The sequence below is a fragment of the Alosa sapidissima genome, chromosome 7 (assembly GCF_018492685.1).
Source record: "Alosa sapidissima isolate fAloSap1 chromosome 7, fAloSap1.pri, whole genome shotgun sequence".
NCBI lineage: Eukaryota > Metazoa > Chordata > Actinopteri > Clupeiformes > Clupeidae > Alosa > Alosa sapidissima.
In genome coordinates, this window is record NC_055963.1 from 7,207,146 (window position 1) to 7,224,268 (window position 17,123).

At 38.7% G+C, this 17,123-nt stretch overlaps 3 protein-coding genes across 9 annotated transcripts in view; all 3 read right to left on the reverse strand.

Annotated features, from left to right (window-relative positions):
• LOC121712825 (homeobox protein Hox-C4a-like) overlaps positions 1-17,123 on the reverse strand; it is a 42,562-nt gene that overhangs the window by 20,150 nt on the left and 5,289 nt on the right. For 4 of the 7 annotated variants that reach the window (XM_042096863.1, XM_042096866.1, XM_042096862.1 and 1 more), the window contains exon 2: positions 702-752. The exons of 1 other annotated variant lie outside the window; for it this stretch is intronic. The gene's annotated coding sequence lies outside the window, so the exon portion shown is untranslated. Of the gene's footprint in view, positions 1-701; positions 753-5,400; positions 5,437-17,123 lie in introns of those variants that run through there. 2 more of the 7 variants (XM_042096868.1, XM_042096865.1) reach the window with 2 other exon arrangements.
• On the reverse strand, positions 7,488-10,454 carry LOC121712830 (homeobox protein Hox-C5a-like). The gene is made up of 2 exons (XM_042096877.1): positions 8,771-10,454; positions 7,488-7,799 (listed from the first exon to the last, which is right to left on the reverse strand). The coding sequence occupies exons 1-2, from the start codon at positions 9,174-9,176 to the stop codon at positions 7,585-7,587; spliced, it is 621 nt and encodes a 206-aa protein (XP_041952811.1). The 5' UTR covers positions 9,177-10,454; the 3' UTR covers positions 7,488-7,584.
• Positions 10,463-14,296, reverse strand: hoxc6a (homeobox C6a). The gene is made up of 2 exons (XM_042096876.1): positions 12,069-14,296; positions 10,463-11,533 (listed from the first exon to the last, which is right to left on the reverse strand). The coding sequence occupies exons 1-2, from the start codon at positions 12,463-12,465 to the stop codon at positions 11,232-11,234; spliced, it is 699 nt and encodes a 232-aa protein (XP_041952810.1). The 5' UTR covers positions 12,466-14,296; the 3' UTR covers positions 10,463-11,231.

The window sequence follows — 17,123 nt, forward strand, 5'->3', positions numbered from 1 at the left end:
AGAATAAATATTGTAAAAGGTTGCTAAGCATAAATAGTCCACTGTTTCAATAAAACCAACAGGCTACAGAGACTGTCAGATTAAACAAGTTTAAAGAAGTTATTCGACCATATCAGCAGGCTATATCTCGTGACAGTGGTTGGATCTGGAGCGGATCTGGCACAGCTCTGGAGCGCACATAAATGGCCATTGCTAATGTAAACAGTTTTGGTTGTCAGTTTCAGTTTGCTAATATAAACGGGATTCACTTCACAGCTATTCATAACGACGCAACCTATAGAGGCTCTATGGGCAAACTTCATCATGGTTCAACTGATAAGACAAAACGATTTATGTTAAGCAAAACTATTTGGAGGTAGTTTCCTTAGTATAGTCAGTTTTCAATATAGTCAATATTGATTTAAGTACAAGCGATTCTGCATTGCGGTGAAGCCAATTGCATATTCTGCAAAACAGTTGTGTTGTCGGATAATGTTTGATATAGGGGGTTGAGGAGACCTTTATGGTAATGCTACAAAGAAAACTCTCTGCATGTTATTCATAGACTTTCGTCAGCCAATGTCTGTCTAAGAAGCTGTCGCCGTCAGCATCATCAGTGAACACTGCCCTCTCTGTCGGCTATACCAAGCAACACTGGAGAACAAGATGAGTGTGGTGAAAACAAACCAAGGGGGGGGGGGGGGGGGGTTGGGGGGACTTACGAGTTTGTTTAGTCCTGCTTGTCCTCACGTCATTGCCGTCTTCGTTTTCTCCTGAAAAGAAAGGTAATTTTGTTTAAAAGAAAGTATTGGGTTTCCTTCTAAAATCACAGCTTTCACTATGTTGCGATAACAAGTGGGACGCAATTGAGCACTCGGATAATTCGGAATTAATTATAGATAGGCTATTACAGTTATTTGAACTTCTGATTTATTTCCTTCTTAAAATACGAATCTTTTAATGATTTCAATGTCTTTGAAATGATGACTGGTGTGAAATTTAGACACTTTTAACTTTGTACGAAACAGATATTTGAAATAAACTACCAAGGCATTTTCTCTTTTTTTCAGTTGTATCAAAGTTGAATCATAGGCTACATTATTTAGGGTCTATACTGAAAAACCAAATATAGTAACAGAGTAGGCTGTTAAAATGAGATTGTGATCTTAATTCGTTATACAACTGACATCATAATTTCAATATGCCATTTCAACAAACATTTAATCTCAAGCCTAATAATTACGATAAAAGACCAATTTCCTCCAATCTTCGTAGTCTCACATTCCTGTCTCTGTCTCGGCATGAGGGTAGTTTAAAGCGTTCAGTCCAAGGGCGTGATCTCCCAAACTAGGACAAACGACTGCATTTAGCTCAGGTTATTTTTGGTTTCATTTCGCCAATGTATTGGCGTATTTTTAGTTATAGTGATGAACGTAGACATCTAGTAAGATCCTTGAAGGACAACAAAGAAACCCAGAGCTCTGTGGCCTTATTATAGCGCATTGAAATTAAATTATTCCATATGCTCCCAAAATGTTAATACGCCGGAATAGCTTTTACTTGAACATACTAAATGACTATGCATTGAAAAGGAATTTGCTTTATCAGTTGCTAAGATGAAAAAATGAAGCAAGGAATGAGAGTGAGGTCAGACATGGCATCTCTTATTCAATAGCCTATAATGCCAAAAGCTTGTCAGATGGCAGTGTGGTAGTGTAAATTGGTTTACAGTTTCCGTCTTAATTGGCAGAATATAATTAAAAGCGAGATTCAAATAATTATTTTATGAAGACTGAATGACGTCTCCAGGTAGACCACATATTGACCGGCAACAGAACAAAAGTTGTTCTCAATTAAAGTTAAATATCCTAGGTCTTATTCTTTCTTATCAGTCCATCAGAAGTGTTCTTCTATGTTGTAGATGTACCATGAGTTTCCTGTAGATTGCCTTTGTCCTATGTGCTATTATAAGCTAGTAGGCAAGTATCAACGCGTGTTTTTATCACACTGCTCTACACTGATCACCACATTGAGTATAATCTTCTGTTTCACATGTTCACACTCAGACTCAGAATGATATAACTGATATATTTGTTTGCACCTGCATGTCCTTCGAAATACATGCCACTGAAGTATGACCTTGTTGAACAGAGAGTGACCAGTTGTTCTGCTAAGGAGGACATGTAACAGCACCCCCTATTGGTGCACTAATTTAAATTTATTGGAAGGGTTCAAGAATGAAACTACTTAATGAGCAATGCAAAGAATACAGAAGCAACACCACATAATCCAATCAGAACCACATTCAATTCAGAGAGATAGGCAGATAGACAGACAGACAGACAGACAGGCAGATAGATAGACAGACAGACAGAAAAAAGGGGGTTACTATAGGAATAGTAAGTCATACATTCTCAATATTTTAATTAATTGCCATTTTCTGATCATTCACCTTCCAACATGGTATACTCATGCTAAGGCACATGGCAGTACATGACCAGACAGTTTATATATAAATGCAGTGCTATTTGTGTTGATATGAAGGCTGCATCTTTAAATGTGTTAACAAAATAAATTGGGCTACACTCTTGACTTAATTTATTGACTTCAATGTCAGTTATTCACACACAACCACTGACCACATTTTGTTCATTTTATATTAATGTTAATCTATCTGTAACCTTAAGTCCTATTTGTGCCTGTGTTGTGTGTTTACAGTATAAGTATTTGATGATACAATGTTGGATTATTTAAAAAATACAAGTTTTTTTTTTTCAATTTCATGAAAATTAATAAATGTGGAGATACAAGATTTCTACCCAACAGCTGCGATAGGAACCAGCATAGGTACAAAGCCAAATCAAAATCAGTGGGAAAAGTTGTATGAACTATATAGGATGCCAAGCAAGGAATATTGTATTTTTCTTGAACAACAGAGACATTATAGAAAACATTGAAGATACAATAACATGATGGAAGCTAATGTTGCTATTGCTTAAGTAGTGAATAAGTTTAGCCCTGCATGAGTATACACAGACGATTCATTCTCGAGTTAAATCCCTGGAGTCTGTATGGATACCTTTAAATGACTGATTATTATACAGCATGTTGTTGTACATGCTCAATGACCATAACGGCATTTGCATTTGTATGTGGTAAAGCTTGTTGAGCTTACAGATGGAGTGAAATCTTCACACCCCTGGAAGTAAGCCAAGTGAAATGAATTGCTCTTTTAGGTAATTTTCCTAGAATAGTGCCTTTAACCTAGATACTACTCCGGAAACCAAACACTGCGTTTTCCTCTGAGACAAATCTGACTATCACTGAAAATCCATCTGACCAAGAGATTATTTCACAGACCCAAGACCTGTTCTACCAGCAGACCTACTCCTGGAACATCAAGCATTCACACAGAATAACAAATCAGGTTTGAAATGTGCATCAAAACCCCAGCACCTTTTTTCTTGAGCAACTCTGAACGTCATTGCAAGCTATCAATTCAAATAAGACTAATGAGTTATTGTGGTCTGATCTCTAATTAGAACATCCATCCATCCATTCATGTCCATCAGTTTCATTAATATGAGGATGATCACTGGAGAAACTTTGCAACATGACCTCTTCCTAGAAATCAACATGGTCAAAACAATACCAACAAAGATTAAAGCTAGATCAACACAAGAATACATCCTGATATAGGGGATTCAACTCAAATGCCATTTTTGCTGTTTTGACTGTTTTACAGATTTGGATGTTTCACTGCAGCAGCAGCATCAGTGATGGCATTGAGAGAGAATTCTGAATTCTGTGAATGCTGGATGAATGTTTACACTTTAACCCCCACAGCTCAAGTCATTTTGTGTTTTAAATTTTACTGCCAGAATATCATTATTATTGGTACACCTCTACATATATCAAACAAAATCAAGAGATCAATACTTCCATCCTGCACAAGTTACCCTGGTCCTGGTTGTAGTCATTAGCTCAAGGAAATGACAGGAAATGCTATGTATAGTTTCGACAACTTACACTTCAGGAATATATTTCCACTTGTGATCTGAGACAACAGGGAGTCATTCTGGAAATGAGGAATAACAGCTCTGTTGAGTGAGCAACAGAAGGGATGAAAAAAAGGCCTACACCTCCATGTCTGATGAACATGATGACCATGTTTTTAACAGGACATGTTGAATGTGTTGTAGATATTACATGTAATACACACATACATTTTTGGACAGATATCAGTGTTCCATTCCTCTATTAGAAGATGCAGATAGGACTGTATCTTGTTGGAACTATGGAAAGAGCATGGTCATCATGTTCATCAGACATGGACAACTATAACCAAAACTGAATATTAAATGCATCACTTTGTTTCTGGTCTATGCCAAAACAACAAGGTATACTTGTTTAGTCTGCAGCTAGGATTGCAAGAGTGGAACCCCTAGTGATGCCTTTCGACATTCACATTCCATACAGTTGAGTAAAGGCTTCCTCCTCCTTGGGATCTCTGCTTGCCTGGACAATGCATAGCTTCAGAATAGGTGCAATTTATATGCAGGCATACAGTATAGGACCTTGTTTTTTTTTTGTTTGTGCAAGATGCAGTATTCTATTTCTGCCCCTGACCAAAACCTTCTTTGCTGTCAATGGAAAAGTCAATGCCAAATAAAATTAAAAAAAACATTTAGCATTTTCCTTAATCTTAATAGGCTGTTAAGATTTTAAAACTCCTGATTCACATGAGCCTGAACAAAGCAGGTCACGTGGACACCGAATTCTGGCAAGGGAGCATCTGTGCTGTGGTGGTGATTATCCTCATGGTTGACCTTTCCATGCCAAGGATTTGTTTTATGTTCATGCTGCCCTGTACATGACCCCATGGAAATGACAGACCCTTCTGGCGGTGCTTTTCCGCTCTTCCCGCCCCTCAAACGACCCCAGACTGCATTCAAACCCATGTGTTTTGTTTGATGCAAGCATTATGATTGTAGGTTTTTGTGAGAATTTAAGAAAATTGATAAAACAGCATTGTTTTTCTATGGACTGACAGTATCGAAAGATTGTAAAAATATATACTGAAAAAACTGAAAGCCGTTGTGTGTTGCACAGAGTGACAGGCTTCTGTAAAAGTGCACCCAAAACTAGATTATTCTAATGAAATTACAAAACTGTGAAGAACTGTTAGTCATATGAACATATAAGTTAACCTAAAAATATACAAAAGAGACAAGACAAGTAGCCTAGTCTACAAAGTTTTGCAATCACATTTACAAACAGAAGTCCTAGTAGCCAGCCTAAACTTTATTCGCCCTTAACCTCAAATACCTAAAGTATTTCATTGCATTTTTTTCTTAATTCGGTATTCTTTAGCCGGGTGTTAATTTAACCGATTCTACAGAAATGAGCGTATTAACTTACCGCACACGATTAGAATCCATTCATAGCGTACTGGGTGCTATAAGATGACCACAACCCGCCACGAGGTAATCCACACTAAACAGTCTCAGAGCCCTACTCTCACAGATAAGGAGAGTCGGCAGCTGCGATTCCGGACAGTTAAGATTATATATGATGTAAATATATTGAGGCATTGTCAGGTCTTCCAGGCCATAAAACCCACTTTAATGATACCACGTGCTCATAGTGAACCACTCATCGGCCCAGCTCTAGGCAACTAGCATAAATAACCTTCAAAAGTTTAAAGTATGTGAAAAGAAAGCTACAGAAAAGGGTGTTTTAAAGAAGGGAACATCCACTGTTGCTCACAAAGTGCATTCGTGCAGTGAGCCCTGACTGAGCATTTGGCCTCTATTGCAGGTAATGGAACATGTACAGTGAAACCTCAGTTCCACGGTGAGTAATTTCATATTTCATCATGAGAAATCAGACCTAAGCTTCAGATTCAGATGTTAGCCATTTTAAATTAATTAATAAATAAAAACACTTGTCAGTAGCCTATATTAAACAATCTTCGATCATTGCATAGCACTTTTAAAGATGACAAATAGGCTAGACGTCATTGTTTGAATCTGTGCTGCATAGGGTAATAGGCTACCCTGATTTTTTTTAAATTTAGGTTAAAAATAAGAAAAGGAGAGACACAGTTTAAAATAACTTACAGTTTAAAATAATTTCGTATTTAGACCATTTGGCACAAACAACTATGAATTGCCGGAACATTAGCCTATAGGCCTAATTATCATCCGGTCTATCCTGTCTTATGACGTTACCAAATGTAGTCTAATGCAATCACAAACCTCAAAATGACAGAAAGATACTTTGTTAGTTTACGTCAACCAGATACCTATATCGTCTTGACCATCAAAGGGCTACTGTAACAATGCTTCCGCGTAGGTCTGTTATAACAGGAAACAGTCGTGATTGTCTGAATGGTGCGAGGAAACGCAGTAGTTTTATTGAGGTCGTAAACTTTTATTAGCATCTGTCGGAGAGCATGAGCAACTGTAAATAATGCCCGAGTTAATTGAGGCTGGCGGTGTTTCGTATAACTCATATGTGCTTCCGTTTTAAAACACGTTTTACAGTGGGATATCCTTGGTCTTAAAATAGACTGGCCTAAATATCCACATTAGAACATATCCAGTATGTCCAGGATAATAGAAGATCCAACTATTTTTGAAGTCTATAGGCCTCTCCGTCTATTGGTTTAAGGATTCAAAATAGGATGGTTTGGTTAGGTTTTGTCTTGACAAACATCCAGGCTATGTTAAAGTTGAGTAGGGACACAAAACACACCATTTAGAACAATCCAATGGGAATCCAGATAAGTTTATTGAGGGTACCTTTCAACAAAACAACTCCAACATTTCCAAGAGCCATACACATGACTTTGCAGTTACAAAAGTTTATAGGAAGACATATAGGCCAGTTTGTGAAGTCATATTAGCCACCATCACGTCTGATGATAAAGATGGAGGCGGATAGCCTATTATTTGAATCTCATAACCTCACCTAAAACACACTATTTGCAACAGTGTTGAAATTATTACATGTGCTTCACGCAAATCCAAACTATTTTCTGGCATATTCAAACATTCAGACATACAGGTCTCAGAGTCAGGGAGGTTCAGAGAGGTTAGCCGCATTTAAACGTGCACAACAGCAAATTACACAACCACACTGTGATAACAATAACAATGATAACAAACGAAATATATAAAAGTAAAAAGTTCATGGGACGACATAAGACCATAATGTAAACTGTACAGGAAGTTGGAGTAACCGTGCACATGATTAATTTAACAACGGTCATGAAAAAAGATGGATGTATCTTTAAGATGGGGAGTGTCAATTATGTGCCAGCACCCTCCCTTTATGTTTTCTAAGTAGGCTATCTGGTTATATGACATAAACAGAACAAAAATTATGGCAATAAGACCAGAATTAAACTCACACGGTGCAACTGGCATAGCGCCCCCCCCCCCCCCCCCCCCCACACACACACACAGACAAACAAACAAAAACAAATAATTTACTATGTAAATATATTTTAACATTTTGAAACATAGGCCTATATGTTTATGTGTAATTGGGTTTCCTTGATCTAAGCAACACGAGAAGTAGCAGGCCTAACACAAGACTTCATAGCGATTCCTTCACTTTCAGTTTTGCATCCTTCTTCCACTTCATGCGTCTGTTTTGGAACCAAATTTTTATTTGCCTCTCGTTCAGGCACAGGCTATTGGCGATCTCGACACGCCTGCGCCGAGTGAGGTACCGGTTGAAATGGAATTCTTTCTCCAACTCCAGAGTCTGGTAGCGGGTGTAACTGGTTCGTGACCGTTTACCCTCGGATTCTGAAGTGGCACCAGAAAAATATGGGTTACAAAGTCAGTTGAAACGAAAAAACCATGACGGATCGTGTTGGTTGATAATTGATGGCATACTTGTTTTCCTATTGCATGGGTGGTACTTAATGGCACCTGTTGATATGGCATGGTGGTGTATTGCTACCATATATATGTTCGTGCAATTTAGATGGTTAAGTAGCCAACATGCCCCGTTGAACCGTCTGCCTTTACAAAACTGTGCTTCTAAAAGGTAAGGGTTTTAGTTTTAGAGCATCAGTGATCCACGTAGGCCTACAGTAGGCTATGTCCTGCTAAGCACAATCACATAATTACCTTGTTGTAAAATGTAATGGATGGGAGCATTATTCATGCAGTTAATCCAAGTGAAATAAAAATGAGCATGCAGACAGAGGAGATGCTAAAGAACTGCAAATGTATTGACAGAACTGCATGTAACTAACTTAGCAAATAACAACACCCCTTCCCAAAATCCTTAATCACAGTATGAATGCAATGTACAAAAGTCTACCACGATGCCTCAACCCTTTCTGTAGTTTAGGGTATCATCCAGAGATGTTTCAACCTCTGAGGGCGAGTTCACAGTGAGGTCAAAACAGTGTAGTCACTACATCTAGAAAAGCTTATACCCACAATGGGTAAAATTATAAGTCTCGTAAGTGAGAGTGGGTGTCTTCAAAATATTTGTTTGTGGTATTTACAATTTTGGATGTCCTACTCAATTTCGTTACCAACATAAATTTGATCACAGATCACCTCTTCACAGTAACAGGGCAGGTTTACGAGCAATAAATGGCTGTCATAAAATTTACGAGCAAGAGTTTTATTATTTCCTGCGTTTGGCCTGCAACTGAAGAACGAAAACTATGAATGAAAGAGAAACAGGCAGGGAGATGTGGCGAAGGTTGAGAATGATGACCATTTTTGAGTCTCTGAAAGAATCTTAAGACACACTTTACCGTGACTCATGTGTAGCTTGGTCATCCAGGGATATATCTGTGGCTGCTTCGAATTCAAATTCTGGATCGAACAATTTTGTTGATTTCCTACATTTTCGTCTCTGATCTCGTTCCCTCGGTTTTTGCCGCTGGGCTTCGCGGTCACTTCCATAGCTCCTTCAACCCTATGCTTCAGCGAAAGGGGCTCGGGTGGCGTGCTGGTCCGGACGCAGAGGCTTGCACTCATCTCCTCCCGTTTCGGGGAGTTACAGGAAGCCTGATCAGCGATGTTTCCGCTGAGATCCAGACCTCCGTGGCAATAACTGCTCTGCTGGAGCTCGGAGAGTGAACCATAGTTGCCAAAGGTGTGCATGCTGTAAGAGTCATGCGGTTGCTTATAAAATGAGTTCGCAACATAAGAACTCATTTTATCTAAAAAAAAAGGATCAGGCAATATAGCTACTGCAATTCACGCTGCAACAGGAGTAGAAAAGTGGGGGTAAAGTATGCCACACACCTGCTCTTGTTGGTTTGACTGTTTATTCCTTTTGATTTGTGTCTCTTTTGAAAGTTGGAGGGATTTTGTCCTTAAAAATACGTGGATTTATAGGTGGGGAAATCATTTTCTTTTTTTCTTGATTCGACGTGCACTGCCCAAATATGGGATGCTTAAATAGAATCACGTGCAAATGTTAGCCAGTCATAAATTGGCTTGATCCCCAGGCGGTTGGAGATGGATGAAGAGAAAACGTATCCGACAACTTCATGGTGAGGGGACTATCTAGGGGCTTGGGCAAAAGGGGCGAGACAGCAAGCCAAGAGCGTCATCTGGTGTTTGCTACTGGGCAAAGCGGTTCCATCCACTGGCCACGAGTGTCACTTCGCCTACCCATTGTCATAAGGTGGTTGCCACGATGTCTTCCACCATACACATAGTTTAAAACAGCAGTGATCTTTCTTTCAGCAGTTTAATTATGATTTTTTTGCGATAAATGTTACTTTATAGTAGTTACACTATTAATGGTGATTGTAGTCGTAGTGGTGGTGGTAGTAGTAGCCTAGCAGCAGCCGCCATATAGTACTATGGCCTAGTATTGGTAGGCTTATAATGTTACTGCTAATAATAAAATAGTTCTTATTAGCATAATATCCTAAGAGACCAGTGGTTACGGATTCGTCCATCCTAAAGTAGCCATGTCCCAGGATCTATCAATTCCACATCTCATTACGCCTATGTGGATTCGCAGTGGCAGTCAGTTTTTAGTGAATCACATGTGAATAAATTATTCATCATTGTAACCTGCTTCAAATATGAAGTAAAGGAAATGCTATTTTGATATTCTATATTCTAATTGCTGTTACATACGTAGGATGTCCAGTCTCGGTGCCTACTCTGTAGTAGACTATATACAGTAGTGCCAGCACTTAAGGAATAGGCTTAGAAACGAAGGTTGATGAAATTACAGCATTTACTGTGTGTCATTTAGCCTTTTTATAGCTTCATGTTCTACTGGGGGAAAAATATTTCAACGCTATCATCAGTCAGAGTGAATACTGTGCAGAACCCACCTCATTGTACCAGCTTGAATAGGACATCGGCCTATGAAGTCTCCACTGTGCGAAGTAAGAATATCATGTATATGTAGTATAGTAATGTACAAAAGTAGATTGCAAAAACTGTGAAACATTTTTATTAAATAAAGCACAGTTTAAAACACTTCACATCAAAAATGAGATTATTTTTGTTCTGTATAATTTTAATGTTATACTTCAAAGCGTTTGCCTAGGCAATTTCTCCTGTACAAGCCAAAGTGTGCTTCACACTTAAAAAAAATAGCAAACGAAAGGTTGAAATCCATGCTTGAGCAGTGGATTAATATATACAAATATGAACAATCGTCTGTAGGTAGTGTATATTGTCCATTAGGACAGACATCGAAATTCATGAAAAATATTTTTATACAACATTATGTCAACAACATCAAAAGAAGTTAACAACAGAAATGTATATGTAATTCAGTTTTCATTTGGAATGAACGCTGAGGCGCACGGTTTGCCGATCCATCTGTAAGGCAAATGTAGCCTACTCATTGCCCTGGCCAAATGTTTATGGACTGCTCTATAGGATAACAATTATTTCCATTTTTGCAACAGGATAAAACTGGCACTATCAAGCACACAAAGTTGCATATATTCCTCACTCCGATCCAAACGGCAGAATTGCACTAAATATAAAAACCTAGTTGTTGCAGTTTCTCAACATGCGTGCGTGCTGGTGTGTATGCGTGCGCGTGCGTGTTTTCTGTACTGATATGGGAGAGTGAGTTTCTGCGCCTGCAAGTGGGTACATACGCACAGGAGGTGGTAAAACAGGAACTGAATAACAATGCTTATCATGCATTAAAGTGTAAAATGTCATGAATAGGTAGTTATGTTGCTGTTCTACTAAATGTTCAGAATGCAGGAATTTGGAGAATGAGGATCAGTCCTCCTTTTTCTCCTCTGGCTCATTTTCATCACTCTCTTTGTTTGCCTCTTGAGATACAACAGTGGATTCACTCGCCGTGATAGTAGAGGTCAAGTTGCTCTCCTTTTTCCATTTCATACGGCGGTTCTGGAACCAAATTTTAATCTGGCGTTCAGTTAGGCAGAGCGCATTGGCAATCTCGATGCGTCTTCGTCTCGTCAAATACCGATTGAAGTGGAATTCTTTCTCCAGTTCCAGTGTCTGGTACCGGGAGTAGATCTGGCGACCTCTGCGTCTGTCTACACCATAGCCAACCCCTGCTCAATGTAAGAAACACAAATACGAGGCTGGTAAATGTCACATAATAATAAGAATCATACAGTGGCAAAGAGACAAAGACAAATAATTGGTTTCAGCTACAGTTAAACGCTGAACAAATCCAATACATCGCATTCAAATGGCATTAACAGTTTATGCAGAAAACGAACACACCTTAACTTTAAATACCTTAAGCAACTTATATTTTAACATCCCATAGCTATGGTGTTACAGAGTGGTAATTTGTCAGATCATTAAATTCCATTAAAAATAGTCAACATAATATGATCGCAAAGTTCAGTAGTAGACTACACTGGAATGCGCATTCTATAATTTTAAAAAACTAAATATTTACATGTTTTATTTCCCTGCTGCTAAAAGAGAGGGACAAATGGTAAACTCCTCTTTGAAAAAGGGCCTTTATAGTCAAACCATTCAGCAGTGGTTTATGGGGCCATAAAAAGTATCTCACACTGTTGCTAGGACATATCGTAAAACCAGTCCATTCTCTCCCTAAGTCCTAGTAAAACTTACCACTGTGCGAGTTCATGCGCTGCATCCATGGATATATCTGAACGTTGCCTTTCTGCTCTTGTGTTCCATTCCTGCCTGGATCCAAGTTGTAGTCCTGAGTGATGTGGCTCTGACCATTAAGTCCCATTCTTGTTTGTCTGCAGCTAGGGAGCACATCTTTTTCTTGGAGAAATATATTAGATCCATAGTCGTATGGTCCTCGACCCGTCCCAAATACGTTATCTTGAGGTGAATAGAAGGGGGAAGCGTAAATCCGGTTTTGACTCATGGGTGAGCTGTAGGACGAGAAATGTCTGACTGGGTCATAGCCGCCCGAGTTTAGAGAGACGTTTGGTAGAACTTCTTGACCACCAGATAAATGGCAGGGGAGCGACGAGTTCGCGAAATACGAATTCATACCTTCCCTATCGGCCTCACGTGTGCTCTTCCTCCTGTTTCTCTTTTTCCTCCAACTACTCTCTCTCTCTCAATCCCTCAACTCTCACAGTTGGGATACTACTTTCAGGGCAAGTGTGTATTTTTCTGTCGCATAAGATGGCAACCTCCTGGCGTCTCTGGGTCTTTCAGGTGATACTCAGATTTCAATATTATTAATTTCTATACTCGAGTTAAGACGGTCAAACCTAGTGTTATAGCTAAGGTTGGCTCAAAGGAGGACAATATGACAGTGTCACCTGACCATTTTCCACCAATTGTGAGCGGGGAGTGCTGCGGAACATGTAGCTTGTATCCTCATAGCCCTCTGGTAAAAGCACATAAAGCTTTAAGAAAACACGCAAGCGCACGCCTGCGCGCGCACGTGAGCTCAGAGCCTCTCTTCATTTCACTCCCGTACACGCACGCACACTCAGCGCGAGCGCGCGGCCTGTATGGAAAGGATGCATCGAAAGGGGATTTATAATGGAATTAAAAGAGGAACAAGATAGGTGGAAATCTAAGTATAATTCACAGTAAAGTAATTTGAAGGACTGCTGTCTGAGGTTGAGCTTTGTCTTTAAAAACGTGATCTTCACTACACTAAAATAAATTACACATTGCTCTGGCATCTTGCAGTCAAAATTAAGGCATCCCAGTGGAATGCCACCAATTTGGAATGTACAGGCCTATTTAATACCTATGACTTATTTCACCTGTAATGATCATAATGACCATCAATCAATACGTTAAATTAATCAATGATATGTGTAACTTAAACCGGACTTATTGATTTCATTCGGCTCATACTTGCTGGGCTCATATTTAGACTACTACGATTTTCGATACTATAATTGTACACAAGAACCGGCACAATTCCACTTACTCGTATACAGTCGATATTTGCTCTGAATGACTGACGGTGATTTTCAATGACAGAAAACTGTATATATTTTGCAGATTCACAAAACATAGCCTACTGTCTACCTATCCTGTTTGTGGAAACATGTTGTTTCCAATGCATCCATTTTCCATTTCAATGACAAAACTAACAAGCCATTCCAAACTTAAATCACGCCCAAAGCGTAGCTGCGTGTCCACTAGACTAGACGTGTCGCCTATACCTTTTTGTAAGGTAACAAATGTAAATGCAATTGTAAATGTACACACATGTAAATCTTATGTTGTCTGGAACCAGCGCTCTAAACATCACAACACGACATAGGTTCGAAAGTTATTTAATGCAAGCTACATACTTAGACTAAGTTGCTTATGGGGTACCTCCTATGCGCACATGATTAAACCGCAACAACAGGCTGTCTGTACTTCCACTGCGGTATTGCTGCGCCTGTACTGAGATATTCAAAGTTTTTGGTGAATAGTGATGGATGCTATTTCAAGATATTGTAGGCTATGACAAAAGAAATACATTTTTCTACAATTATAATGTTTAAAATATAGGGAGTTGTTGGCTCAGCATGTCAATCAAGTTCACCTCAGACCTTAATTCATTGCTATATGCAGTCTATGTTTGTACTCTTTGTTCACAAAAAGTCATCTTAAAGCGTTATTTGCTATCCATGTATGTCTCGGTAAGAAATGTAGGCTATTTTATATTTATAATCATTTAAAAATAGTTATAGACCTATTCTCCAAAACGCATAGGCTACTTGACATATCGCAGATGTTAAAACGTAAGGACATCAGATCAGAACTGTCAGAAACCATTGTTATTTGGGATATTACGAAGAAGACAAGACCGTCTAAATCCAAATAACTGTGCCAAGCTCTTCTTAATGCTTGAAATAACCTGTAAGTAGGCAAAGACCCTACGTTAAGTAGTGATAATAATAATAATAATAATAATAATAATAATAATAATAATAATAATAACAACAACAACAACAACGTCTACAAACTAATCTATGTTTTCAAAGGGAGGTTAAATTAAATATCAATATTTTTTAAATTATTATTATTTAAATGCATTTTGTAGGCCTATGTTGTTATTTGTCAACTATTTGTAACTAAGCATTCACACAGTATTAAAGCATGTTCTCCACGAGTGCCTACATATTTGCAATTTTTGCCAAGCAACTGCAAAATAAAACAATAAATTCCAAAACGAATGCTAACGCCGGTTTCACCACAGACAGACAAACGTTACGGTCTACATACAAACTTTACCACTCTGTGCTGTATGACTTACAGTCAAATGACAATCCAGGATTCATGTTGCATTAACAAGAATATTAAACACGTGTATCTTTCATCAGACAGATAAAACAGATCAAACTGTGACTGAAGATGATGCGTCAATAACCGATTAAGTTATACAGAGGTCGCTTCATACCGCTAACTGAACTGCTGGCTGAAAACTGGATTTGTTTCCCCATAAAGCAATAGCGCGATGATGCTCTGATAGTGTAATTATGATAGATCATGATCAGAGAAGATGACTCTTTACTCGTGTGCTGCTGACCTTAAGTTGTAGTGCATAACAAAGCAACCAGGCTTTCGACATACCTATGTGACTGGAGAAAGACTCGTAAGTGTTTTATGGCCGCCCTTAAGACAAATCACGTGGGCATGCCTGCGCATATGTAGCTGAAATAAAATGGCCAGTTTGACTCATTCCTTTCAGACTTAAAGAAGTAAGGAAGTAAGCAGGGATAGTCTGCACTAGTGTACCAATATACCATTTGTATTCCTTTTATTAAACCAAACAAAAGGCGAAGCATTCTTTTACACGATGTAGCCTACTCGATTAAAACTATCTAAACATCTTAAAACGGTATAACTACAGCTAATTGAAGTATAATATAATTATTATAAAGAAATACACATAATAAGACTCAAACACAGACAAGAAAGAGTCTGTCCTGCCCTGCCCCTTTCGACATACAAATTCCTTTAAGATGACGCTCTCAATATTTTTGTAATAGCCTACTGCTAACATATAGGCTGGGCCTAGTGTGCATGCCATTCGTCGCCAACTTCGAGAAGTCCAATGGATTTACTTATACAAAGCCTAAACCCCCATACCACTAGCCATATAGGCTACTAGTTTGTACCATTTTGACAAAGATGATCTTCAACCTTTGAACAGAGGTGCATAGTCTACAGAAAGCTGAAAACAAAGGATCTACCAATAGCAACACAATCAGAAATCGCAAGTGCAACGGGAGTTGCTTGAGAGTGATTATCATCACTGTCAAAATATCCTCCCCCTCCCCCACACACATACACACACACACACGTGGAAAGATGCTCTAATTTATGGGAGTCATATTTGTGAAATATCCAAACTTATGGAGTATAATGGTCTAAATACATTCAACTTTCAGTGTTGCTAATTGCTTTTTTGTTTCCTCATTATTACCTGAAGTAGCCTACATAATTCTGTTTTCTAGGTCTCAGAAGACGAGCATCCAGTATCAGACGAGTGCCCAGCATCGAAAATGCCTTCAAGTATAGCGGTCTTCATATGCTGTTTAGTTGTGTGAATCATCGTGTAATTTTTATGATATTATGAATCATTATTACATGTATAATCATTTTAAAATACTGGCAAATAAAGGAATGATTAGCAGATATCAAAGTAAAGTGTTTTGACTGAGTTTTGATGTAGCTTACTTGTGTGTCCTACGGCTCGGACGCTAGGTCTATATACACACATAACTACCCCCAAAAAAGCTAGAAGAGAAAACTGAAAATAGGCTACTCAGGTGTTTAAATGGGAACAAATATGAACACACAAATATGGAACAGATCACCAACAACAAATGCAGGCTTACAAAACATGTTCCAATACGGATCGGAGTGATCACTCTGGACGTAAGATGACTTGCGCACTACACACTGCAGGCAGCAGTAGCCACTGCTTACAAGCCAATCACACTGACAATGAAAGCTTCAGGCCCTTAGAGCCTTCCTTTATCTGACAACTATGGGGAGGTAATTGAGCTTGTTTATCAAATGGTAATATCTAATACGAGCTTTAGACACTATGAGGGCTGTGCACATGTGATAAATATAGCACACAGAGGCGATAGATTATTAAATGATATTACTTAATATGCAATGCGACCAACAATATTGGCATATATTCGCTAAATTATAGGTTGAGTGGAAATATGTTAGCCCCACGTTAGCGCTGTTTTATTCAGAGTGTTATAAGACGTATTTCTATAGGCCATATAACTGAACGACGTACCGTTTATTGTGTTGGCCTATACAAAGGCCAACACAATAAACAAAGCTGAACGATTACTGTGCCAGGAAATCCAATGAGGCATAGGGCACCATGGAGGCCACTAGCGGGATAAGCTGTGGCTAGGGGATTGCTAAAGGTGTCCCAGGCCAACATTATAAAAGTATTTCTTTAGAAATATATAATATACTATAGGCCCATTAGGACACAACTCGAAAAAGGAAAGAATACATACCTTCATGACCTAAAAAGAAAATCTTATTGACCTAACGGCTTTTTGGATACCAGATGCACAATTCGGAGACCAGTTTTTAAGTGGGCATTTCCCAAAGAAGTAATTGTGCGTAGTTACTGATTTGCCTTTTGATACATGTCAATCATGACTCACAGTAAGTGCAGTCTTCAAAGAGCCTAACCTGAATGCCTGG